Here is a 24,811-nt window from a genome sequence, read left to right as displayed (position 1 = left end):
GCGATTTCAGGGCGAAGTGCTAATAGGCGGTGATTGTGTATCGAAAGGTTACTACAAATTGCCCGACAAAACCGATGAGGAATTTTTCGAGGAGGATGGCAAACAGTGGTTTAAGACTGGCGACATTGGTGAAATTCATCCAGATGGTGTACTTAAAATCATTGGTGAGTTGATAATTAGTGTGCGAAATTAAAAGTAATATGGCTAAGGTTCGATTTCTCAATGTCTGTTTAGCAGCCATTGTCAGTTACGTTCTGGTTAACTTATCGAAGCTACTAACCATACAATGAGAAAACGGCCCTAAGTGTAAGTAAGTAAGATTGTAGTTATGCCAAATTTCGTGAAGATATTTTGTGTTGTGTTGACTTGATATTTAATGATAAGTTTGTATGGCAGTTATATCCCAAAAATGGTAGTATTATTTATTATACATATATATATTTTTTATATAAGTATATGTACGTGTAATGTTATACATTTCAAGTTTCTACAAATTCCTCAAACTTATCCGATTTTATATTAATCGATTTAGATCGCAAGAAGGACTTGGTTAAGCTGCAGGCCGGCGAATACGTGTCACTCGGCAAAGTTGAATCCGAACTGAAGACTTGCCCAATTGTGGAGAATATCTGCATTTATGGCGATCCAACCAAACAGTTCACCGTGGCATTGGTGGTGCCCAATCACAAACATCTCGAAGAATTGGCCGAACGCAATAGTTTAAAGTCCAAACCTTTTGACGAGTTATGCACGTCGCCTATTATGGAGAAAGCGGTCCTAAAAGAACTATCCGAACATGCCAGGAAATGTAAGTGCATTTAAAAGTTGTTAATTATTTAACGGGTTTTTAACTAATTTCTTTTTTTGTCTCAGGCAAATTGCAAAAGTATGAAGTGCCCGCAGTGCTCACGCTCTGCAAGGAGGTTTGGTCACCTGACATGGGTCTCGTTACGGCCGCTTTTAAGCTGAAACGCAAGGAAATACAAGAAAAATACCAACACGATATCAAACGCATGTACGCGTCATGAAAGTCAGTGTACTGAATTGTGATGTCGTCGAACAAAACTAAAAATTTCTGTACATTTTTCCGGCCAATGGCATTGCAAGCAAGTTGTAAGTTAAACTAAATTTTAATATTTCATGCTTAATGAAATAATTATGGCAAAAAAAAAATGTAAAAGCAAAATAGTCATGGCTTGTTAACGGAGAAATGTGCAACACTAAAAGGAGTAAACAAAGAAAAAAAAGCAAAACCAAGAAAAAATGAAAAAAAATAAGCAAGCGACAAAAAAGGCAACAAAGCAGCAAATGCCGCGAAATGTGGCAAACAACGCAAATATTGAAATGTTGTTGTAATATAAATTAAAACTAGATCTTTCAGTAACGTTTTCGCAAACGTATTTTTTAACTATAATTATTATTTAAATAGTGTTTTTGTAAATTTTAATTTTTCTTAAACATAATTGAAGTTGTAATGTGTTTTTAGGTGCGTTATTAGGATTATAAATATTATATATTGTATAACGAGTTGAAACAAATTGAAAACAATACAAAAAACAAAAAGAGCCGTTAACTATTTGAATGCTGCTTTATTTAATTATTTAAATAATTTTTGCGCTTAGTGTATATTTGAATTTAAATAAATATAAAAGAAAAATATTATGTTAGAGTGACAAGTGTAATAACACAGCACCCGGTCTGCTACGCCGTCGCAAGCACGGCCGGAGGTTCCAATTTTTATATGGCAGCCACAAAATAAAATAATAAAAGGTATATAAATGAAAACAAGGTAAAAATGAGTCTTGGCTAAAAATTATGATATTGAATTTCGGCACTTGTAACTTTAGCATAAAAATTAGTTTTAAGTGAACTCTAAGCTAAGTCTAGTGAAAATTTTTTCTCTTTTGTTGCAAGCATTCAACCATGATTAAATGTAGCTATAAACAATAATTATTTAAAATTTAAACCAAACAATAACTGATATACATTTATATATAAAATAAAGTTATTTAAAATCAAAAGAAATGCTATGAAATGTTTTTAGATATGTATATATATTACTACATATATGAACATACATACATATGTACATATAGCATGTAGCGAGTTTGCGTGTGAAATGTGTAGCGTTAAGTGAGCATTGTGTGAGATGGAGCAGCAAATTTGTTTAATTTTCGCTAAAGTGTTTTAAAATTAATTTTTATGGATCTTTTTTTCAAATTTTTTTTATTTACGTAATATTATTATTTTTATTTTTTTTTAATAATGCACATACATACATGCGTAACAATGTATATAAAGGGTTCAAAGGTTTTAATTAACTATTTAATTGATTATTTTAATATTTAATTCAATTAAAATAATAATTTTTTTTAATAAACTATTATGGTTTTAAATTGTTTTAAATTAATTTTTATTTTATTAAATATACTTTTACTAACTGTTCCCTCGTCGCTTTTTTGCCTCCTTCTCGTGGGTAGATTCTCCCTTGGTGCAACCCCGGTGCGGGTTGTGGACGCTTATTTAAAGGCGGCATTTTGTCAGGCGTCAGGTTGAGCCAAACCCTCCTCTTCTGCAGCTCTTGGTCATCGACTGCGTATTACTATTCGCAGCTAACCTACTTAGCATAGGCCGTCCACTATTCGCCAGTTGTTAGCTCAATGAGGTAGTAGCCTGAGCTCAGTCTTAAATGCGAAGACATTTGAACCCTTGTTACGACGTAATTATTATTTTTTTAAATTAATTACAATTAAATTAATTAATTTAAACTAATTGGTTTTTCTTAATTAAAAAGTATTCTTTTTAATTAAATATTATTCTGTAAATAATAATTATTTTTTAATAAATTATTTAACACAAGGGAGTCCATGATAAAAGTGAAGAGTATATGCCCTTTACTTAGGAATAGTTATATTTTTAAAGTAATTATTTAATAAATGTTTATATTTAATTAATTGATTATTATTAATTTATGTATTAATATTTTTTCAAATTGTTTTTTTGTTCATGTTTTGATAAATAATATTATTTATATTAAAAATTTATATTATAGTTTTAATTAGTTATTATTTTTTTTAATTTTGCAATTTATTTGTTTTTAATTAGGTATTATATTTTCAAATAAACTTTTTTTTACACATTCTGCTTAATAGTATTTTTTTTTATTTTAAATTCAAAATTTTTGTTATAATTTTTAATAGTTTTTATTTTCCTCGTCTTGAATTTTTTAAATTAGTATTATATGTTTAATAAAAAATACACCTGTAAAATGCAATATTATTTAATATTAATTATAATTAATAATAAATCTCTGATAAAGCATTTTTCACAATTTTTATATACATACCTAATACACAGATACAGATACCAATTTTGTTTATTTTTAGAAAAAAAAATTACGTTTTCAATTTCTATTACTTTACTTTTAAAAATTTCACTTTTAATAAAAATATTTCCGACAAAGAAAGTTAATATTTTCAATTTTTAATTGTTAAATGTTTTTAATAATGACTATACACAACTTTTTTGTATTCATTTATTTTCTAAATTTTATAATTATTTTCTTAAGTTTTTTTTTTTAATCTTTCGTGTATGTATTCTATATACATACATATGTATATATACATACATATATGTATGTATATATACATTATATAGTATATATATTTTATTTAAGACAGTTTTACAAAGTTTTTGTGCAATTTTAAACTCTATAAGCACTTTTAAGAAAATTATATTTTTTAATAAAAAAAACAAATTTCAATTAAAAAAAGTGAAATATATAAAATATTAAAATTGTTTTGCTCAAGCTATGTATGCCTTCAGTGGCAACATCTATATCTTATACAGTACTTTTCGCTTGACAGATAAATATTACTGTCTCAATCGAAAATAAATGAAATGTAAATAAAAATTCAGACAAGTAGACAAGAAAAAATTATACATTATATATTATATGTACATGTAAACTATAACAAAAAAATTAAGTTAATTGAATATTAATATGCATATTTTATAAGAGAGTTATGTATGCGAGTGTGCGAAGAGCGGTGAAAGAAAAGTTGAAGAGAATATTAAGAAAATGTAGTTAAAAGCAAATTTAGGTTAGTTGATATTTTGAGAAAAAGTATGTGTGTGTAGCAGGTGAATACAGAAGTTTACGGCCTTTCAGTTTTGTTCTTAAATTGTGCTTTATAAATCAATATTAAATTTTTATGGCGAATTTCGCCGTATTTTTGCCACATAAAATTTAAATATTTTGTTATTATTCAATTTATTGCAAAATTTCTGTATTCGTAAAATAAATTTCTGTATTCACTCGCATGTAAAATAATGTTTGCTCGCATGAGGATTTCGAAAGCAGTTTAGAGAGAGAACAGAAAGATTACTACATAAATTATGCGAAATAAGTGAAACATCGAAACAAACATTTTACTAAATTTCATAATTTCTCTATAACTTGCCAAATTACCAATGTTGAATAAATTCAATTCAAAAACAATAGCATTCAACGAATCAATTGCACACCATTTGGTACGCAACATTTTGTTAAGTATTTTCAGCACACGCGACATTTTCGGAACTAAGTGAGGTTAAGTTGAAAGTAAAGGCTTGTGCACAACAACTATTCTTAGTATATTTCGTCTGGGCTAGAACGGCAGATTAGACTTGGTATTGTGGGCTACATAATTAGTTATTAAATTAAAATTATACCATAACTCAGATTTGTAGCTTTTAAAATAAGTCAAGATTATATATTATAAAAAAAATATCAAAAATTGAGAATAAAAAATGAAAACAATTGAAAAAAGGGTAATATTTTTGTGTATTCAATTTAAAGGCAATCGTATTTTTTTCAGTACATCAAAGTGATTACAATAGCAAGTAGGCAGTGAGAGTAATGTTGGAAATAATTATAAATTTTGTTTTATTGTAAATCATGAAAAATAATTTTTGAAGCAGAAACAAAAAAAAAATTGAAAAAGGTGAAACTCCTTTGTTATTAAGTAAATATTTAACAGTAAGTAAAAAAAATATACTTTCCAAAAATTTAAAAATTTCTTTTCAAAAACTCCTGTCATGGCTTGTTATTGTTGTTATATTGTAGGTATGAGTATATATTTTCTAACTGGTTATGTCTTTATGTATGTGTGTGTGTACTACTGTTTGTAGTTGAATATGTAATTACTAATATACGTCTTTTCAGTTAAGTTAAATAAAATTTCAAAAAACAAAAAATATTTTTTTAAGAACTTTTTATTGTTTTATTATAAGAGTGGAAGAGTGGTTTTTGAACCAAAAGGACACATTTATAAAATCAAGTTGAAGTTTTTGAGTCCACCACTCCTCACCTTTATGACCAATTTTATATACGGCGAAGAATATCAGCAGTGTTTTGAGGATATAAGAAACTTTAATATTTTTACAACAAAAAATAACAGATAGATTTGAACGGCGCATTTAAAAAAAATCTTTAAACATTTAGATTTTCAAATAGAATACATTCAAAGGTTTAAAAACAATTTGCACAAACTTTAAAAATAATTTTGTAATTTCATTTTATAGTTATATTTTTAAATTAAAAAAAAAATAAGACTTAAAACTCAAAATTACTTAATTTTTATTTTATTTATCAAGTTTGATATTTTTTTAACAGAGGATTTTAATAAAATAATCAGCAATATTCGGAGTTCTGTTTTGATCAAAATTATCGAAATCGGAATTGATTGATTTAAATTGAAAATGCATGAGTTTTGATTTAAAAGAATTATATTTTTATAAGGATTTTTAAATCTTCGAACAATTTCACAAGTTTTGAAAAACTGTAAAAGTCGAAAAATTGAGAAGTTTTAAAAAACTATAAAAATCAATAGCAATCGGTGTTTTTGTTTTGCGAGTGAGAGGGTGGAAAATGCCTTCCGCATCATCGGTGCTATTGTCACCCCCAACCCCCCCTCTAAGGAACCGTCACCCACCCTGAGACCGCATTTCAGAGTGGCGTTCCATTTTGCTCATTGACAGATTTACATCTGCACACCTGCGTCTAGGTCTCCCTTTTTGATACGTAGTAAGAATGCTGCGAATTTCTGGATAATCCCCCAGTTTGCTTCGTTCTCCAACATGACGCGGATTAAATTGTCCGGGTTTATTGGGCCGACCTGGTCTTCTACAGCGGTGAAGAATGTGTTTACTTTTTGAAGTATCGGTGGCAGGATTGTGGATTGTGTAAAAATCTACTTCTCCGAATTTACGACTTGTCCATAAGTCTTTTCTTAGCCTAGCCGTCCATCTGCCGCGACTTTCATTCTCCCATCTTTGTAGCCATGTTGTTATTGTATTTTTTTTTATTTGTTGTATTACGCTCTTGTTATTACCGGATGATTTCTTTAGCTCAGCTTTTTCCTTTCATATGCTAGAAGGTTAATTAAGGCATTCCCGAATATAACTAATATTGCATCGCCTGATACTGTTCAGTAGGCTGATGCAACTCTGAGGGCTGCGGTGCGGTACATTCTGCCCACTATCTTACGTCGGTTTTCCTTTTTAAGCACTTCTGCCCAGATCTCGGCTCCGTATAATAAGACGCTGATTGTTGTCGACATTAGGAGCTTTCTCTTTTCTTGGCATGGGCCTCCTATGTTGCATTAATTGGCTGAGTTGAAAGGTGATCTTCGCTGCCTTTCCTGCGGCGTGCTGGATTTGTACCGAGAAGGTTAGTCTGGGGTCCAGTCTTACGCTTAGGTGGTTTACTGCTTTTTGTCTCCTAAGAATATCAGTAGTCTCGAGTTTTTTTTTTTTTTTTTATGGATACGCCAAAGGTGGGTGTAAATCTTCAAAAGATATTGTTGGCCCGTACCAATAATTATGCCCGATTCGCATACAGCGCATACGTGCTAAAGCACCCCCTTGCCCACAGACCTGTGTTTCCCTGCGGAACTACCTGTAGGCTTTCCTTCGCAGGGCAGGTATTGTTTATGTATATAACAGCTCCTTTATATTTATTTTCTTATGGTGTCATAGGTTTGCAGCATCTCGGGACTGCACTCTAGGTCTTACAGCGATTTCGTCATCTCGAACCCTTTGCATAATATACGCTATTATCCCACATACAATATCCCATGCTAGATGGGAAGTTAGCATAAAACTTACTACGTCCCTTGAACGTATGGGAAGGGGCTTTCCTAGTTTATCGGAAAGTATTTGCCTTTCCTTTTGGAAGCGGATACATTCCACCAGTACGTGGTCTGCTGTTTCAATATAATTTTCGCTGTGCATGCAGAGAGGAGATTCCACATGCTTGAATTTATGCAGATAGCTTCTGAAGCAGTCGTGGCCAGATAGAAACTGCTTAAGGTAGTAGTTCACCTCCCCATGATCCCGCGTAACCCATTCTCTAATATTGGGTATCAGAGAGTGGGTCCACCTTCCCTTCGTTGAGTTGTTCCATCTCTCCTGCCATTTCTGGAGGCATTTTTCGTCGATTTTTTATCAGTTCTTGTCTATATTGGTTGGGTGATATGTTAGCCCTCATATCTCGGACTGATGAGCAACGCTCAGCTGCTATGTTTATGGGGAGTCTTCCCGATATAACATGGATTGCATAATCTGATACTGTTCTGAATGCTCAGCAAGTCCTCAGTGACGCCAGTCTGTGTACCGAAGCAACTCCTCTCATATACGAGCTATGTCTAATAGCAGATATCCAAATTGGCGCCGCGTACAGAATGATGGAGCTACTGACGTTTGCAGCAACTTTCTGACTAGTTGTCTGGGGCCTCGCATATGGGGCATTATTCTTGCTATTGCCGACACAGATCTCGCCGCTTTGATGTGTGTGGCCATTAGGTGCTGCTTGAATGAGAGTCTGTGATCTAGGATTACTCCAAGATATTTGAGATGTGGGCTTGACTTTATGGTGTGCCCATCAATACGTAACTCCATTGATTCCACTGCTTTTCGGCTGCTCATTAAAACCACCTCGGTTTTGTGTGCAGCTAGCTGTAAGCCAGCTGTCTCGAGCCATTTTTTAATATTGTTAATGCATTCAGTACACTTGTTTCTCGCTTCGTCTAGGGTTTTCGCTACTACTACGACCTCAATGTCGTCCGCATATTCTACTATTTTTACCGCCTCAGGCACCGCGACTCTCAGGATTCCGTTGTACATCACGTTCCAGAGTACAGGGCTGAGGACTGACCCTTGCGGAACGCCGCCCTTTACTTTGTATGTTTCAGGTCCATATTCGGTCTCGTATACTAATACTCTGTTTTCAAAGTAACTTGTCACAATTCGGATAAGGTAGTCCGGGACCTTTAACTCTGCCAGAGCTCTAATAATTAGATCCCAGTTCGCCGTAGTCTCGAGGTGTATGTTCTTGTTTGTTAGCAGTAGTAGCTCTGTTTTCTCCGTAGCGAGCTGGAGGCTGTGTGAGTCGAGCCATGCTTACGTCCGTATCATGAGTTCGTTCAGCTTTCTTCGCGCTTATTCTGTATCCCTTGCTGTGATTACTGCTGCAATGTCGTCCGCGTAGCCAATTAAATACGATTCATCTGGCATTTCTAGTTTTAGTATTTCGTCATAACTAATGTTCCACAGGTGTGGGCCTAGAATGGATCCTTTTGTTGTTCCTGACGTTATACGGCTCGAAAATGTCGGAGGGAATTGGCGCAGGGGTCGCAGGACCACGCACAAAACTCCATACCTATGGGTAAGTTTCCGAGCATATTCCAAGCGGAGGTATTTGCTATAAGTCGGTGCGTAGAGTTAAACCTCCAACGCGGCTATCGCAACGAACGTATAGCTATACTAAGCGATAGCCAAGCGGCACTCAAGGCGATCTCGTCATACGAGTTAAAATCGCTATTGGTGCAGGAGTGTATAGACCGGCTCAACAGTCTTGCAGAATGCAACCAGGTGCACCTTATTTGGGTGCCAGGCCACAGAGGCATCGCCGGTAATGAACTGGCCGATGAGCTTGCCCGCTCTGCAGCATCCACCAGCATGGTAGGACCGAAACCTTTCATAGAGGTGGGTCCCCACACCATAAAGGAACAGGTCCGTAATAATGTAGCAGTGGGTAGGGAGATACATTGGCAACACCTTCCAGGCTTGCGGCACGCAAAGTTGCTGATGAAGGGTTATAACCTCAAAAGGTTTAAATGCATAATCAATCTCCCAAGAAATAAAGTCAGGCTACTGATCGCCTTCTACACCGGCCATTGCAAACTGAAGAAGCACTTATTCAACATGGGCCTAGCTTCTTGTGCAAATTGCCGGTTCTGCGATTTGGAACCCGAAACTCCAGAACACCTGCTAATGGATTGCACGGCAATCTGTAGGCGCAGGACCAAGGTCCTTGGATCCATGTTTCTAAATAGGGATCACATCGCCTCAATAGCACCTAGCAGTATATTGGAGTTCATCAATTTGCTGGGGCTAGCTGAGACGCTGTGAGTCAGGAGAGAGCACAATAGACCCTAAGTCGCGGTGCAATCCTCATTAATTTATCTATCTATCTGCTCCTGACGTGACTGCTATCTGTCGTGATCCCTCTTTAGTTTCGTACAGCAGTTTCCTGTTACTAAGGTAGCTCCGCACTACAGCCCTGAGGTAGTCGGGTATCTTAAAGCTTTTCTCGACAGCGTCAATCATATCTACCCATCTAGCGCTGTTGAAGGCGTTTCGAACATCGAGAGTAGCCAGCAACACTATTCTTTTGTATTTGTGCCATCTACGCTGTGCAGCTTCTACGCTTGCGATGACGCATTTTATAGTTCCCTTAGTTGATCTGCCGGGTCTAAAGCCATGTTGTCTAGGTAACAGTTCTCCAGCTTCGTTGTCTGGGTTTAAGTAGGCTTTCGTACAGCTTTACCGCTGAGTTAAGCATGCATAATGGATGGTATGCTGATAGCGAATCGGGGTCTCCTTTTCCCTTACTGATTAGCACCAGCCGTTGCTTTTTCCATGGTTCAGGGAATATTCCGGCTTCAAGGTATATTCAGTAGCATTCCTGGGCGATCTGCAGCGATTATTTTGAGCGTTTCTGCTGGGATCCCGTCCGGGCAAAGTGATTTGTTGGCTTTGAGCTTGCCAGTAGCTGGTTGCAGCTCTTCAAGAGTAAACTGGGGGATTTGCGCAGATCTTAGAATGTGTTCTAGATCACTAATCCTTATTTCGTGCGCGGGGAATAGTGCGTTCACGATGTGATCCATTTTGGCAGCGGTTAGGTCAGGTGGCTTTGCTCGAGCGCCGAGTTTCTTCATCACTATTTTCTACCCGAGCCCCCAGGGATTTCTGTTTATATCCTTCCGTAGTTTCTCCCATTTTTCCTTTTGCTGTCGTCAATGGCGTGCTTTAACTCCTTTTTTGCTGCTTTATATTGATCGTCTTCTTGGGATGCGGCTCCTCTGCGCCTGGATCTCGTTGAATCTGTGAAGGTGGAAGGATGTGCGTCTGAGTTGGGCGATATTTTCAGTCCCCCAGCAAACTGCTGCTTTATGTTTGCTGTGGGAAGCCTTGGGCATTGATTTTTAACAGGCTTTTGTTATATTAAGCATTGTATACTCGACTGTTTTTCTTGCTATAATGGGGGAGTTGCTAGATGGGTTCTGGTCGTATATAGCAGACATTAATTTCGATGTGTCAAGTTTCGAAATATTCCACTTTCGTATTCCAGTATTTTTTCTGTGTTGGTAAGCGTTTCTTCCAGTGTCGATCATGAAAGAGATGTAGTGATGATCGCTGCCAGTGTAATCCTCCAGGACTTTCCAATTACTTATTAAGCCTGCCCTGCCTTCTAAACGTGGTTGCATTTCCCGTATTGAGCACTATTAGAGCCAGCCGCGCAGCCATTTCTAGAATGCGCTTTCCTCTAGAGTCCGTGTTTGGCATACCCCACTCTACGGCTCTGGAATTTAGGTCTCCGGCGATAATCAATTGACCTTCTATAGACCTGGCTGTGTCCTCTATATTGTCGAGCTTCTTTTGGAATTCCAAAATTTTGGATGGGCACATTTTTAGCCCGCAAAGTTAGCAAAGTGCGCACCAGGGCTAGATGAGGGAAATATCAGTATACGGAGGGAGGCCAGATTGAACGAAATAACAATTTTTGGGCATTTATCAACCCAATATCCAACATTTACTAAGAATAAAAATTACTAAATATTGGTTATTTATTATATGGAGAAACTATTTAAATCTTTTTAAAGAACATTATAACAACTGACTTTTGTCCTTTCAATACCCAATAATATGATTTAAGCTTGTTAGCTCTCAATCATTAAATGTTTTTAATCATTTTCCATTGAAAATAAAACTATGATGCTTCAAATTACAAAACGTTTCATCAAATATCTTTAAATTTCACAAATTTATTTAATTTTCATTGTTTTACATTTTTTATAAGTGGTCTTGAACGATGCAACAAATCCCTCCGTTTACACATTTTTTTGGTAAGATTTTAATCTGCCCATCGCTCGTTTCCAATTGAAAAATTTGCTATTTTGTCCCAGGTTTAGTGCCCTGGCCCAAAGCAGCGGAAGCACCTTTTGGGGGTTTCTTTCAGCCGCAGCCTGCAGTTAACCCAGACAATTTTGATGCGTGCCTTTCCTATCAGTGTATCAGCTCTATCCTGGTCCAGCGTTATATATGTATGCTCTTACCTGTTCTCTTGTGTTAGGAGCTGTTATATTAATCGCCAAGTCTTCAGTGGGGTCCTGTAGCGCTTCTTTGACAGCCCCTGCTACTTCCCCTTGACATGTTGCTTCTCTTTTGCGTTTTTAGGCGCTTCCTCCACCGTTCCTTTGTTTGTGTGGGTCTTCCTGGCTTTTTTAGGCAAAACTTTTTGCTGACTCGGGGGTCGTGATGCGTCTGCTTAGTTCTGAGTTCCTTCTTTAGTGGCAGCTGGGGTGCTCTTCCCTTCTCTTTGTTTTGCCGGTGTTGCCGAAGTCTCCCTTGAGGCTGTATTTTCTCCAGTTTTGTCTGGCTGTTTTGGAGTGGCGATGAGTATGGAGGATCTAAGTACCCTACTCCTTCTACGGAAGACTGCCCCGTATTCCTCTTCTTGACCATCTTTGTTTTGTTGGGTATTTTGTTGTTATTGCGGTGTATTCATTTTTTTTTGTGGGTCCCCGCTTCAAGCTGTTATCTCCGCACGTTGTAACAGTTGCCCTTTATGAACCCCGTGGTTATCTATGCATGCATGTAGGACACGCGAGGGTTGATACAAGTCCTTATGAGAGCTTATGTTCAGAGCCAGGATCAGGCACGAATCAGGAACTCGTCTCAACTGAACCTGTAGGGCCAAAGAAATTATGGCGACCTGCATTGAACGTTCTTGAAGACCTGCCATGGTTTTAACGAGACGGAGGTGAGAGCAGTATTACTGCCAGCCATTTCGATAAGATGTCACTCCAATCTACTGAGGTGACAGAATACTGCCCTCCCCAGCTCTTTGTCAATCTGATCCGTATTGGTTTTCCAGTACGCCATAATCATAATTTTACTGGCCTCAATTCTGATGGGCTCTAGCCCAGGGTTTTTTGTCCTCTTCTGCTCCGTCTTCGCTTTGTTGCCTCCCTCTCTTGGGTTGGTTCTCCCTTGGTGCAACCCCGGTGGGGGTTGTGGACGTTATTTAAAGGCGGCATCTTCTCGCCTCTTCGCGGGATGTTCATTGGATGCGTGAGGCGTTTTGAGCCAAGCCCGTATTACTATTCGCAGCTAACCTACTTAGCGAAGGCCGTCCGCCAGCTGTGATCCCGGTAGTAGCCTGAGCTCAGCCTTACCGCAATCGGTATATTGCAAATGAGTATAGTGCACAAAATAAGACAATATAAATTTTTAATCTCCGAAAAATTTGAAATGCTTCAAAAATTATAAAAACAAAAATTTGAAATATTTTAGAATATTATAAAAATTTGTTGTTTTAGGGTGGATATAGTGCAAAAAATAAAAAAAATTCAAAAATCTTTAAAAAATTATAAAAATCAAAATCAATCGCTATATTAGGAATCAAGTAGGGCAAAAAATAAAAAGTAAAATAAGTTTTTAATCTTCCATAAAATTGAAATTTGAACTTTTTAATATTCGAAAATTTCAAAAATCTTTGAAAAATCAGAAGCAATCGCTATATTAGGAATGATGTAGGCAAAAAATAAAAAGTGGAATTTTTTAATCTTCGAAAAATTTGAAATGTTTTAAAAAATTATAAAGATCAATAGCAATCAGATTTTAGGAATGAAATAATGCAACAAATAAGAAAGTAGAAACATTATAAAAATCAATAGTAATCGGAATAATATGGAAGTACATACATATGTACGTGTGGAACTGTTTGACTTCGAAAATTTTGGAAAGCATTAAGAAAATAATATTCTGAAGCAATTATAATCAATACTTATACAAAAACAAATATATGTACATAGTGCAAGACATTGAAAATAGGAATCTTCGAAAAATTTGAAATGTTTAAAAAATTTGAAATGCTTTAGAATTTTGGGGTACAAAATAAGAATATAATTTTTTAATAAAACAATTTTTTTTTTAATATTTAAATACTTTTTTCAATATTTTTCGATATTATATTATTGTAATAGTTAATTCTTTTTCCTTACTTTTAAAGATATATGCTTAAATTTAATCGTCTTAAGCATACATTTATTAGGAATATATTTTTTAAAATTAATTTTACTGATAGCTAAAATTAAATTTAGGTAGAAAACGGTTTTATATACATACATACATATGTATGTATACTATAACATACAAAACATACATAAAATAATTATTCTTTATTATAAATAGTTAACAGTTTCGGCGCATTTTCTGCCTCCTCAATTTCGGCTACCAATCGCGACGCCTCTTGCTTGAGACGTATCAAAACCTTAACGCGTTTCACTTCCAGTTTTTGTTGGCACAACGTCTGCTTCAATTCCGCTATTTGATCGAACAACTTCTGTCTATACTCCTCGGCGTCATCACATGTTTGGGTACCAACAGTTGCGGTCGGTTTATTGAGTTCCCGCAAGAGCGACTGGCATGGATAAGCGTATTCGTTGAGGGTATTGTCTGGTGGCAATAACATCGTGTCATCGAAGTGTTTATCGCAAATGAACAGGGTTTTGCGCCAATCGGTCGCTATATCCAAACCGAGTTGTATAAACCAAAAATGACGCTGGAAAGTCTGCACTTCGGGTGAGGGAAATTCGTAGATTTTGCGAAAATTGGCGCATTTGAGAACACAGTAGGGCACCACACCGTCATCTTCTGCATGCTGTGTGGTTGATATTGGCGCAAAATGTATTTCTGGTTCAGCAGACTTCAGCGAATCGTCGTCGTCATTGTTGGTGTTTGCAGGCGCTGCAGTGTTCTTTGTGTTCACAATGTGCTTGGCTTTGGCCAACAATTCCTCGATTGTATCATCCATTGATTTGGGTTGCACGTGCGCGGCACTTGCAGGTGTTTTAAATGGTGGCTTGGTTATTGAAAGTGGCATTGTGTTTGTTGCAGTTGTTGTTGTAGCGATTGTTGCTTTAGCTGCTGACGGTCTATGCATCATGTGCATAATTTCTTTTCGATTTTGCAGAATTTGCGGGGTCCCCTTTTCCGAAAATGTCACTGTATTCTCGTTAGCTACATTCGTTGGCAGTTTGCTGTTTATTATTTCGACGCTTGTTATTTTTGCCTGATGTGGATCCTCCTGAATTGCAGGGATCAATTTCAAATTTGGGTTTCGCCCAGCAACAATCGGTGGTATGCTGTTTATTATCTCCACGCTGGTGATTTCGAAAGCATTCGGATCTGGTTTATTAAACATTTTTGTTGGCACTTGCGTTGTTGCAACGGAAGATGCACCTTGTGTGCTTAGTATTTGTTTACTATTTAGATTAGTTCCCGTCAAATCGCCAGCAATTCTTTTTTGGTGTATGCTTAGTTTTTCCCTTTCACCAGCTTGTTTTATTTCTTCAACTAACTTCTTGGCTGCCAGTGCAATGGCATCGGGCTGCTTCTGCATGTTTGCCAAAGTACTGTTAGCTGCTACCTCCTCTTGCATGGTCTTCATCACTTGCTGCCAACTCTCCGCGAAAGCAACTGCCTTCGTCAAAGAAGTTTGTTGTTGTGGTTGTTGCTTAACGACACCGTTTTTAACGGTTGCTGCTTTCAATTGCGTTAGTACCTTGCTATTATGGAGTTGTTGTTTCGGTTGTACCGTTATTACGCGTTTATTAACGGTTTCCGTTTTCTTTTCTGTTAACAACTTGCCAGCCATGCTTGGCTCATCCGATACTATTACAACTTCAGTTTTGCTCTCGCTGTTCGTTTCTGTGCTACATTTGACTACTGTATTATTTTGTCTCCGCAGTAGGGGGAAATTCTCTGTGGGATAAGTTTCGGCCAGTAGGTCTAATATCGGATCTGAAATTACGGCGAATTCAGTGTTCGCTTCGTGTACGCCGTTGCCACTAAAGTTTAACATGTCAACATTATTTTCGTGGTAATCGTAGTAGTCATCTTGCTCACCTAATTCGCCGTTATTTTGCTGTTCATCATTCGCATACGAAAATTTCACATTTTTTGCCGTTGTATAGCCCGAATCATAATTATTTCGCTTAATGCTGTATACTTGTACATTTTCTAAACTGTTGCTGTAATCATTGTTGTCTTCATGCCTCCCTAAATCGCCGTTATTATGCTGTTCATCATACGTATGCGTAAATTTCACCTTTTTCGCCGTGGTATAGCCCGAATCATAATTATTTCGCTTAATGTTGTATATTTGTGCATTTTCTAAACTGTTGCTGTAATCATTGTTGTCTTCATGTCTCAATAAATCGCCATTATTATGCTGTTCGTCATACGTATGAGTAAATGTCACCTTTTTCGCCGTGATATAGCTCGAATTATAATTATTTCGCTTAATGTTATATATTTGTGCATTCTCTAAACTGTTGCTGTAATCATTGTTGACTTCTTGTCCCCCTAAATCGCCGTTATTTTGCTGTTCATCAAACGCATGCGTAAATTTCACCTTTTTCGCCGTGGTATAGCCCGAATCATAATTATTTCGCTTAATGTTGTATATTTGTGCATTTTCTAAACTGTTGCTGTAATCAGTGTTGTCTTCTTGTCCCCCTAAATCGCCGTTATTTTGTTGGTCATCAAACGTATGCGTAAATTTCACCTTTTTCGCCGTGGTATAGCCCGAATAATAATTATTTCGCTTAATGTTGTATATTTGTGCATTTTCTAAATTGCTGCTGAAATCATTGTTGTCTTCATGACTCCATGAATCCGTACTATTTTGTTCACCATACGCATGTGTAAATTTCAACATTTTCGCATCCTCGTCACTTTCTTCAACCGTATCGTCCTTATACGTAGGACTTGCTGACATTTTAGTATCATCGTCACTAATACCTTCATAGATCTCTTTTGGTATTGGATGTACTTTTATAGTTAGTTTGGGTTCAATCGATTTAGCATATTCCGTTAGCAGATATCCTCTGCAATCCAAAGGATCAACTGCATTTAAAATTTGTCTCAAAGGCACCACATAACCATCTCTATGTTGCATGAATACACCTAATGTTTTCATTTTTACATATTCCACGGGTGTTTGTGACGTTTGATTAGCAGTAGACATAACGGTCATTTTTAGTTGGTCAAGAATGTTCTTACTTTGTGCTGTTCCATCAATTGTTGGTGTTTGTGGTAAATTTTTGTGTGGTGAATCAATTGTTGTAGTTGTTGTAACAGTTGGTGAAATTGTTGTAGATGCTGTAACGGACGGCAAAATCTTTGTAGTTGTTGAATCAGTTATTGTATCGGTTGGCGATATCACTGTAGTTGTTGTAGCAATTGTTGTAACAGTTGGCGAAATCAGTGCAGTTGAATGCGTTGTAGTTGTTGTTGTAACAGTTAGAGATGTCGTTGTAGCATTTGCTAAAGCTTGTAGTCTTTCTAGCGACCAAGTTTTAATCACATAATTACCAGTATTATCCTCGTGGAGTAGTTTGAGTGCCAAATTTTGATCTGGTACAGCGTGCGATTGTAAGTAGGGGCCAACTCTCATTTCATCACTAAAATGACGATCGCATGCGTAGATGTCATTCGTGTAGAATGCTGGATTACGCCCAAATTTCAACAACCACGTTTCGCGCCTAAAAATAGATGAGACAAATTTTACATTTTCTTCTCTAATTTTTTTTTTTTAATTTCCAGGTTGAACACAAATAGAAAATTCATTACACAATTAATTGCAATACCTTTTACGATCGAACGTTGGAAATTTGAACTTTCGCTTATAGTCTGAACACTTTTGCAGGCACTCTGTTTCCGCTTCCAACCTTTCCGGAATTGACTTTATTAGCGGAGGCGGCAAGTTTTTATTCGGATATGCTCCACGTATTAAATGCGATTTCCCAACCATATGTATATCGAAGTGTAGATCACAAACATAAACGTGTCTCTGTGTGTACAATGCTGGATCTTTGCCCACCAGATATAGCCATTTTTGCCGTCTTTCCAATTCGTTGTGAATAGATGGCAAAATGTGTAGTGAACGCTTACCGCCACATCCTAGTATGCACTTTCGTTTACGATCTACATAATTTGATTTCTTTTTTAGTTGTATATCCTCATCATCGCTGCTGTTGCTGTCCTCGGTGTGAGAGAGTTCATTGGAAAGTGGTACAATACATTCTACGGGTACGTATTCTAGGTCCATGCCATAATCTAACGGTGGCATAGCCACTACATCATCGAGATTATCATGCCAAAACGGATCGGGTTTCGCACCAGGTTTGTAATAACTGAATCTTTGTGTGTAAGGCTTATCTTTGTCGTATGTAGACAAATTTACATCGGGATAGCCGTTTTTTCGCAGTAGTCTACCATACGTCATATACGAGCTGAAATGTTTCCGGCATGCGTACAGATGTTTCTGCTTGAACTGGTCTGGATTTTTACCAAATTGCCGTATCCAGAGATCCCGCCTGTAATAGTACGAAGTTACATTAAAAATGGTAAGGCACATTGGTAATCGTAAGAGAAGAATTCCATATACATAAAGTTACAGCAATATTTGATTGAGGACTCACCTGGCTACATCAGTTTTTGGTGGAAATGGATACAGGATAGCGCTACCATGAGGACAATGAGCAAAACAGCGACGAAACGGCATGGTTTATAAATCTGAAAACAATTGCATTAAAATATATACGTTAATATAAAAAATACCAGTTATTTACCAATTTTGATACTCAGTTGCTGCACTTTAGGCGCTTAGCACCAAATTCAAATTAACATTTCCAAACTACAATTTATATACTATTTTAGTTCTTTTGTATTCTAATCAAACATTTTCAGAAACAGACTTAATTTTTAAGATAGTAGACAGTTTAATTAATCAAATAAAGTATGTTTTTACCGCGCTACACAATTGGATACGTTTATTTATAATGAACAGCTGTTTGCAATGAACAGTGATGCCAGTTTCAGCGCTTACTATCGATACATTTAGAATCGAGTTTGTGATATCTTTTCTCCTACCGCTAGCATATATCGAAGGCAACATTTGAAAATATAATTGTGTGGTAATATCCGGCCAATGTAATATGAAAGAAAGGGTAATTACATTCTAACCAACAGTTCGTTGCAATTGTTAGGGAAGCGAAATTTATAATGTATATGCGAGTTGTGATTTTTTATTTAGACTAAAACACAAATCGTCACCTGAAATGCAAAATAACGTATCATCAAAAAATTCGAAATTGAATGTCCTATTGATTACGCTTCACTACTTCAAATTACATACATAATATAACATATGGTCAACATTTTCCGGTTCTCCGATCAAATATAAGCTAGTTTTATCCAATATTAAAATTTTGTTTCACTCATGTTTCATTTTATTTCGTGTTTCATGCATACCACTGTAAATTTCCGAAAATGTTGTTACGTTATTTTGCATTTCAGGTGACGATATACAGTATGTACCTTGACTATATTTGACAAAGACTGGCTGTGTCTAATACGTTATTAAAGCATTTTTACACATACATATGTATATAATTAAAGAAAATTCAGTTATTTTTATTAAATTGTTAAATTTCCAAAAAGCGTAATTGAATTTTTTAATTTACCAGACAAGTAGTAGTTGTTTTTTGCAATATTATTTTTTATTTGAATAAAAATATTTCAATTATATATTTAAACATTAGTTGTAATCACATAAAATTAACGTTTTAATTAAGGTCTATTCAACATATTTGGTGTCTTTAACAATTTCATTGCAGCTTTTAGCGACATAATTTCTTCCGCTTGTTGTTGAACTTTTTCTTTTAATTCAAAAATATTTTTCAGAATCTTAATTGTGCTATCTTTTGTTTGGGTCTGCTCATTGCGTGAACTTGCATTATTAATACCACTGACATTATTGAATATTTCATAGGTAAATAAATCAGATTCGATATCTATTTGGTTACTCATTTCTGCTGTAGTGGCAATATTTTTTCGATTATCTACACATTCCATATCCTGTCGCATTTCTTTAACTTCGGCAGATTCTATATTGTTTGCGTTATTTGAATCATCAGCCGATTTTATATCCTTAGGATTTTTTGCCCTTTCGATTGATTCCACAACTTTCAGGTTTTCTGCGCTTTCAGTTAATTTCAAAACCTTTAAGAATTTTGTACTTTCAGTTGATTCCAAATCTTGTATACCATGTATACTTTCAGCTGATTCAAAATGGCTTCGATTTTTTGTCTTTTGAGCTGATTTCAGATCTGGTTTATATGCACATTTAGCTGATTCTATACCATGTAAGATTTTTATACTTTCCGTTGATTCCAATTCTTTAAGGCTTTCTGTGCCTTCAACTGCCTCGATATCTTTAAGGTTTACCGTGACTCGTGTTGATTTCACTTCTTCTTGGCTATCTGTATTTCCAGTTGATTCCACATTCTTTCGATTTTGTGTCCTTTCGGCTGATTCAACTTCTTTTAGGTTATCTGTATATTCAACCGATTCCTTAACTTTTAAGTTATCTTTCAAACCTTTTGGGGTTTTTCTGCGTTCTGTTGATTCCATGTTCTTTAGGATCTCTGTAACTCCGGTAGATTCCAGATCTTTTAGCATTTTTCTATCGATGTCCTCCAACTTTTCCGTCTTTTCGGCTGATTTCCCATATTTTAGATTATTTGCACTTTCAGTTGATTTCATATCTTTTAAGTTTTCTATATCTTCCGTTGATTCCAAATCGTTTGGGTGATCTTTGTTTTCAGATGCTTCAGTATCCTTTAGGTTTTTGATTCCTTCCGGTGTTTCCTTTTCTTTTGAGTTATTTGTGTGTTCCAATGATTCGATATCTTCTCTTATTTTTGTGCCATTGACTGACCTCACATCTTTCAGGTCATTTGTGTCTTCACCTGATTTCAAATCTTTTAGTAGATCTCTGTTTTCAGCTGATTCTATATCTTTTAGGTCTTTGATTCCTTCCGCTGTCTCCTTTTCTCTTGAGTTATTTGTGCGTTCCGTTGATTCGATATTTTCCGTTTCTTTTGTGCCATTGGCTGACTCCTCCTTTTTCAAGTCGTCTGTGTTTTCACCTGATTCATTATCTTCTGAATTTTTTGGGCTTTCCGCCGATTTCATATTTGTTAAGTTATCTATGCTTGGCGCTGATTTCACATCAGTTAATGCTTTCAGATATTTTAGGTTATCCAGGCTTGTAGTTCTCACATTTTCCAACTTTTCAACTGTTTCCACATCTTTCAAGTTGTGTATATCTTTAATTGTTGATTTCACATATTTTATGCTACCTATCTTCTCTGTTATTTCCATATCTGTACTATTTTCCTTGTTTTCAGATTCGCCATTAGCCGTCTCTTCAACTTCCATTGCCGTTACCTCTTTTCGGCGTTCTGCAGTGCTATCACCTTGTTTAAGATTCGATTCATGGTCACATTTCATATTCGTATTATCGTTGTTACCGCTTCCATCTGAATCGGTTGAAATAAAATTTTTCGCACTCTCTACCTCATTAATTTTCGAATTATCAATTGTTGCTAAAGCTGCTGTTGCACATATTTTGGCGCGTTTGTGAAATTCCTTTGCTTTTCGTATATAATCCGAAAGCGATTTCTGATATGAAAAGGAAAGTATCGGCATCATGGCTGGATCAGTGTATTTTCGTTTCCCTACCAGTGGCACTATTGGTATATTAACAGCAGTTTTTTTGGTATCGATGTCCGTTGTTATAACCAAAACTTCTTTCCCAGCCGCAGGAAACTTTTCTGCATCCTTGCTAATAAGTGCGTCATTACTATTTGAATCGGTTGGGTTCGATACGTCGCACTCGTCGGCTACATATTTCTTAGGCCAAGGGCTCTTCGGAATAAATTTAATTATGCCCTTATCCTTAGCAGTTGTATTTGATTTTGTCGAAAGTAAAACGCAATTACGGGATTTGACCAAAGGACGAATTGGCATTTTAGGTCCTGTAAAAGCTAGAGTTTTGTGTGCCTCCGAAGCAATCGAAAGTGGAATATGTACTGAACGCATGACGGACTTTTTGTTGAATGTTAATTTCTGTGTAATATTTTTACAGGCTATTGATTTAGTTGTGCTAGCCGATGGAGCTGTAATTGATGCGGTATTAGTAGTTACTTTCCCGTTTATGTCTACTGCTGATATTTCCAAACTAGATGTTGAAGTCGTATTGGAATTGAAACTTTCAATTTCTGACTCTGCTGTTGTTGTAACAATTATATTTTTTTCATAGTCTGTCGTCGTTGCTGTTGCTTTTGGCGGCTGTGAGGCACTAACGTCAATTTTAGAATTATTCAAAGATTCGGTCAACTCTGTTGGGTTTGCAGTAGAAACAACTGCAGTTGGTCTCATAATTGTTTGAATAGTAGTGTTAGTTGTTTTTGTGGTATCATCAACTAAAACCGTTGTGGCAGCAGCAGGTGATGCATCTTTAGTGGGAAGTTTAACCGTTACTGTAGGTTTAGAACGAAACGCCGCTTCATTACTAGTTGTTGGAAGCTGTTCTTTTAACATTGCATTTATGAATGTTGGAAAAGAAATATGAATCATTTTATTCCCTACCAGTGGCACTGCTGTATATTTCATATTAATTGGTTTCAGAGATAGTGAACTTTTTAATGGTTTGTAATCTTCAGGTTCTTTGAGTACATCATATACTTTCTGTGTTGTCATATATTCCTTGTTTGTTTGTCGTGGTTTACTAACGGAGTAGTTTGCGTTCAAATTCTTTGCTGTCGCGGTGGGTGTCGGCGTTGTTCCATTTGTTTTGCCTATTGGAATAACAATTTCTTCAAATCTTAACAGTTTGCTTTCTACACTATGCGGGCTTCCTTGCTTGGTTAATTTTGTATTGAATATGCCTGTTGTATTCGATATATCCTTACTCATTGTAATTTGGTAAGAAATTTTAACTGTTTAGATAAAATTATTTTTGTGATTTCCTTAATTTTCAATTAGCGTATTGTAAACAAACAAAACATATGGTTTAAATTGTTGAGTTGCCATATCTAACCAGTTAAGTATATTAAGAAACACTTGACCGCACTGAAAAAAATTTTTCACATGCGAAGAAGAGAACGTACAGAGAACGCAGAGAACGTCTATCATAGAGAATGTTCACGTTTCAGATATCGTAACTTTTCGAAGGGGTACTCGGCAGAGATGAGTTAGTCTCACCACAGACAAATTATTAGCGTGTTTCACCACGAAAATAGCAGAATTGAGCATTTTCAGTGTTAAGTGAAAATAATAATAGTCCAGTCATTTAAGCTTAAATTAGGTAAGAATCTCGGAATTCGATATACCCATTTAAATGTCTGTAAATACTTGTATATTGACACCCTAATACCATGTTCAGACCGAAAATTTAAAAGATTAGATTATATTTAAGCATTTCATAACCCAACAGTGTTCTCACTGCCGTTAGAAAGATCAAAAAACAGCTGTTATTGTCATTCAAGAATTCACATCGCTTAATATTTATAAAAAGAAAAGATTGTCATATAGTATTTTGAAATAAAAAGACGGCATTTTAATATTTTCCATATAATAGAAATAATGGAAGTTTTTTTTCATTTGTTAAGTCGATTTTCAGATGAAATTAGATTAATTGCTTTAAAAAAAATTTGTTTGTTTACATTTTGTTCCCTTTGTAGTGTCTAAATCAGCTGTGATAATGTAACAGATTTCTCGTGCTGACAAGTAGATTGCGCAAAATCAGAGTCGCACAGAGAGATTTAGCGTGGATCAGTTTCAAATCATTTCAACGAAGTGATTTGGAACTGTCATTTTTGTATGGCGAAATCTTGATAAACTTTTAAGATAAGAGGTATAATCCATTCAACAGCCGAAATCGTGTGATTAAGTGTCGGTCTGAACATGGTATAAAGTTGTCTCAAAACCTACATATGGTAGGGTATACCTACCTCTCGTTAATTCGAAACTCGAGGGACTCTTGAAATATTACGAATTATCGAGTGTTTGAAATATCAAATGGTTCGAAATTTGTGAGAGAAAATAAATAAAACTTCGAAGTATTAAGTGTTAGTTAATTTTTATTTATTAATATAAAAATGACAAGAATTAAGAGGTACATTCGTGTACATACAAGTATTCGTAATGTGAATTAATTAATCTTTCGAAAGAACTTTGTCATACTGGTTTGCTTTAAAGCACAATTCTGCTGCTCACAGTGCTCAATAACTTTTTTAAGAGAAAAAGTGCCTGAAATGCTTTTCATCACTTTCGTTTTGTAGACAGAAGCTTTGTAAGGTATCAAATGAGGATCTTGTTTCCTTAACTGACACCTCTGCCAAAGGTTCCGATGTATCGTCCTCATCTTCATCGTTACTTTGCGTATCTGTCGCAGATAAAATTTCGCTATCGGTTAGTGAACCTGAGACAGCAACATTTTCATCCACTTGAAGAAAATCAGAAAAACTCACACCGCTGATGTCAACTAATGGTTTCATTGCTGGTTCTTCATCATCTATAAGTATTGGAAGATTTTCTTGATTTTCTTTTAAGAAACCGGATTTTTTGAAGCAGTTGAGAATCGTTAGGGGTGTTACAGCTCTCCATGTTTTATCAATTAGTAAAATAGCTGTCAGAACCGTGATATTTGCAGTTAGCTGTTTGTCGAGAGATTCTAAAACGATCTTAACAATTTCTTTGCGATAGAACGTCTTAAAATTATGGATAATCCCTTGGTCCAATGGTTGCAATTTGGAAGTTGTATTTGGCGGAAAGAAGTAGAGTTCCACGTTAGACAATGTAGGAGGACTGTTGTGGACAGTGCAGTTGTCTAAAAATAGTAAAATACTCAATCTGGTGGAGCATTGCAGGGTCAACAAACTTCCCCTGACCCTGGGATGCGATGCCAATGCGCATCACACGGAATGGAATTTATCTTCTTCTTCTTAATTGGCCTAGACGATTATAGCCGAGTTAACAACAGCGCGCGAGTCGTTTCTTCTTTTCGCTACGTGGCGCCAATTGGATATTCCAAGCGAAGCCAGGTCCTTCTCCACTTGGTCCTTCCAACGGAGTGGAGGTCTTCCTCTTCCTCTGCTTCCCCCGGCGGGTATTGCGTCGAATACTTTCAGAGCTGGAGTGTTTTCATCCATCCGGACAACATGACCTAGCCAGCGTAGCCGCTGTCTTTTAATTCGCTGAACTATGTCGATGTCGTCGTATATCTCGTACAGCTCATCGTTCCATCGAATGCGATATTCGCCGTGGCTAACGCGCAAAGGACCATAAA

General features: G+C 36.1%; 3 protein-coding genes across 13 annotated transcripts in view; 1 reads left to right on the top strand and 2 right to left on the bottom strand.

Annotated features, from left to right (window-relative positions):
- Positions 1–1,277, top strand: part of LOC126757211 (fatty acid CoA ligase Acsl3) — a 62,024-nt gene extending 60,747 nt beyond the window's left edge. For all 11 annotated transcript variants that reach the window (XM_050470921.1, XM_050470920.1, XM_050470927.1 and 8 more), the window contains 3 exons: positions 11–164; positions 533–808; positions 874–1,277. In XM_050470921.1, the coding sequence (XP_050326878.1) occupies positions 11–164; positions 533–808; positions 874–1,028 (585 nt within the window). In that variant the 3' untranslated portion in view covers positions 1,029–1,277. The remainder of the gene's footprint in view (positions 1–10; positions 165–532; positions 809–873) is intronic.
- A 12,343-nt stretch (positions 1,278–13,620) lies between these two features.
- LOC126755476 (uncharacterized) lies at positions 13,621–18,446 on the bottom strand. The gene is made up of 4 exons (XM_050468064.1): positions 18,246–18,446; positions 18,096–18,189; positions 17,262–17,990; positions 13,621–17,156 (listed from the first exon to the last, which is right to left on the bottom strand). The coding sequence occupies exons 2-4, from the start codon at positions 18,176–18,178 to the stop codon at positions 13,781–13,783; spliced, it is 4,188 nt and encodes a 1,395-aa protein (XP_050324021.1). The 5' UTR covers positions 18,179–18,189; positions 18,246–18,446; the 3' UTR covers positions 13,621–13,780.
- A 707-nt stretch (positions 18,447–19,153) lies between these two features.
- Positions 19,154–22,526, bottom strand: LOC126755493 (dentin sialophosphoprotein-like). The gene has a single exon (XM_050468095.1). It carries the CDS (start codon positions 22,435–22,437, stop codon positions 19,246–19,248), a length of 3,192 nt encoding a protein of 1,063 aa, XP_050324052.1. The 5' UTR covers positions 22,438–22,526; the 3' UTR covers positions 19,154–19,245.
- Positions 22,527–24,811: the final 2,285 nt, after the last annotated feature.

This window comes from Bactrocera neohumeralis, chromosome 4 (genome assembly GCF_024586455.1).
Source record: "Bactrocera neohumeralis isolate Rockhampton chromosome 4, APGP_CSIRO_Bneo_wtdbg2-racon-allhic-juicebox.fasta_v2, whole genome shotgun sequence".
Lineage (NCBI taxonomy): Eukaryota > Metazoa > Arthropoda > Insecta > Diptera > Tephritidae > Bactrocera > Bactrocera neohumeralis.
The sequence above is the reverse complement of the archived record's forward strand: the minus strand, read 5'-3'. Positions and strand labels throughout refer to the sequence as shown.

Excerpts from the sequence above, each read along its gene's own strand:
- LOC126755493 (XM_050468095.1), bottom strand. The coding sequence starts at position 22,437 with ATGAGTAAGGATATATCGAATACAACAGGCATATTCAATACAAAATTA.
- LOC126755476 (XM_050468064.1), bottom strand. The coding sequence starts at position 18,178 with ATGCCGTTTCGTCGCTGTTTTGCTCATTGTCCTCATGGTAGCGCTATC. Across the intron at positions 17,991-18,095 it reads CCAAAAACTGATGTAGCCAG|GCGGGATCTCTGGATACGGC; the intron begins GTGAGTCCTCAA and ends GTACTATTACAG. Across the intron at positions 17,157-17,261 it reads CCAACGTTCGATCGTAAAAG|GCGCGAAACGTGGTTGTTGA; the intron begins GTATTGCAATTA and ends ATCTATTTTTAG.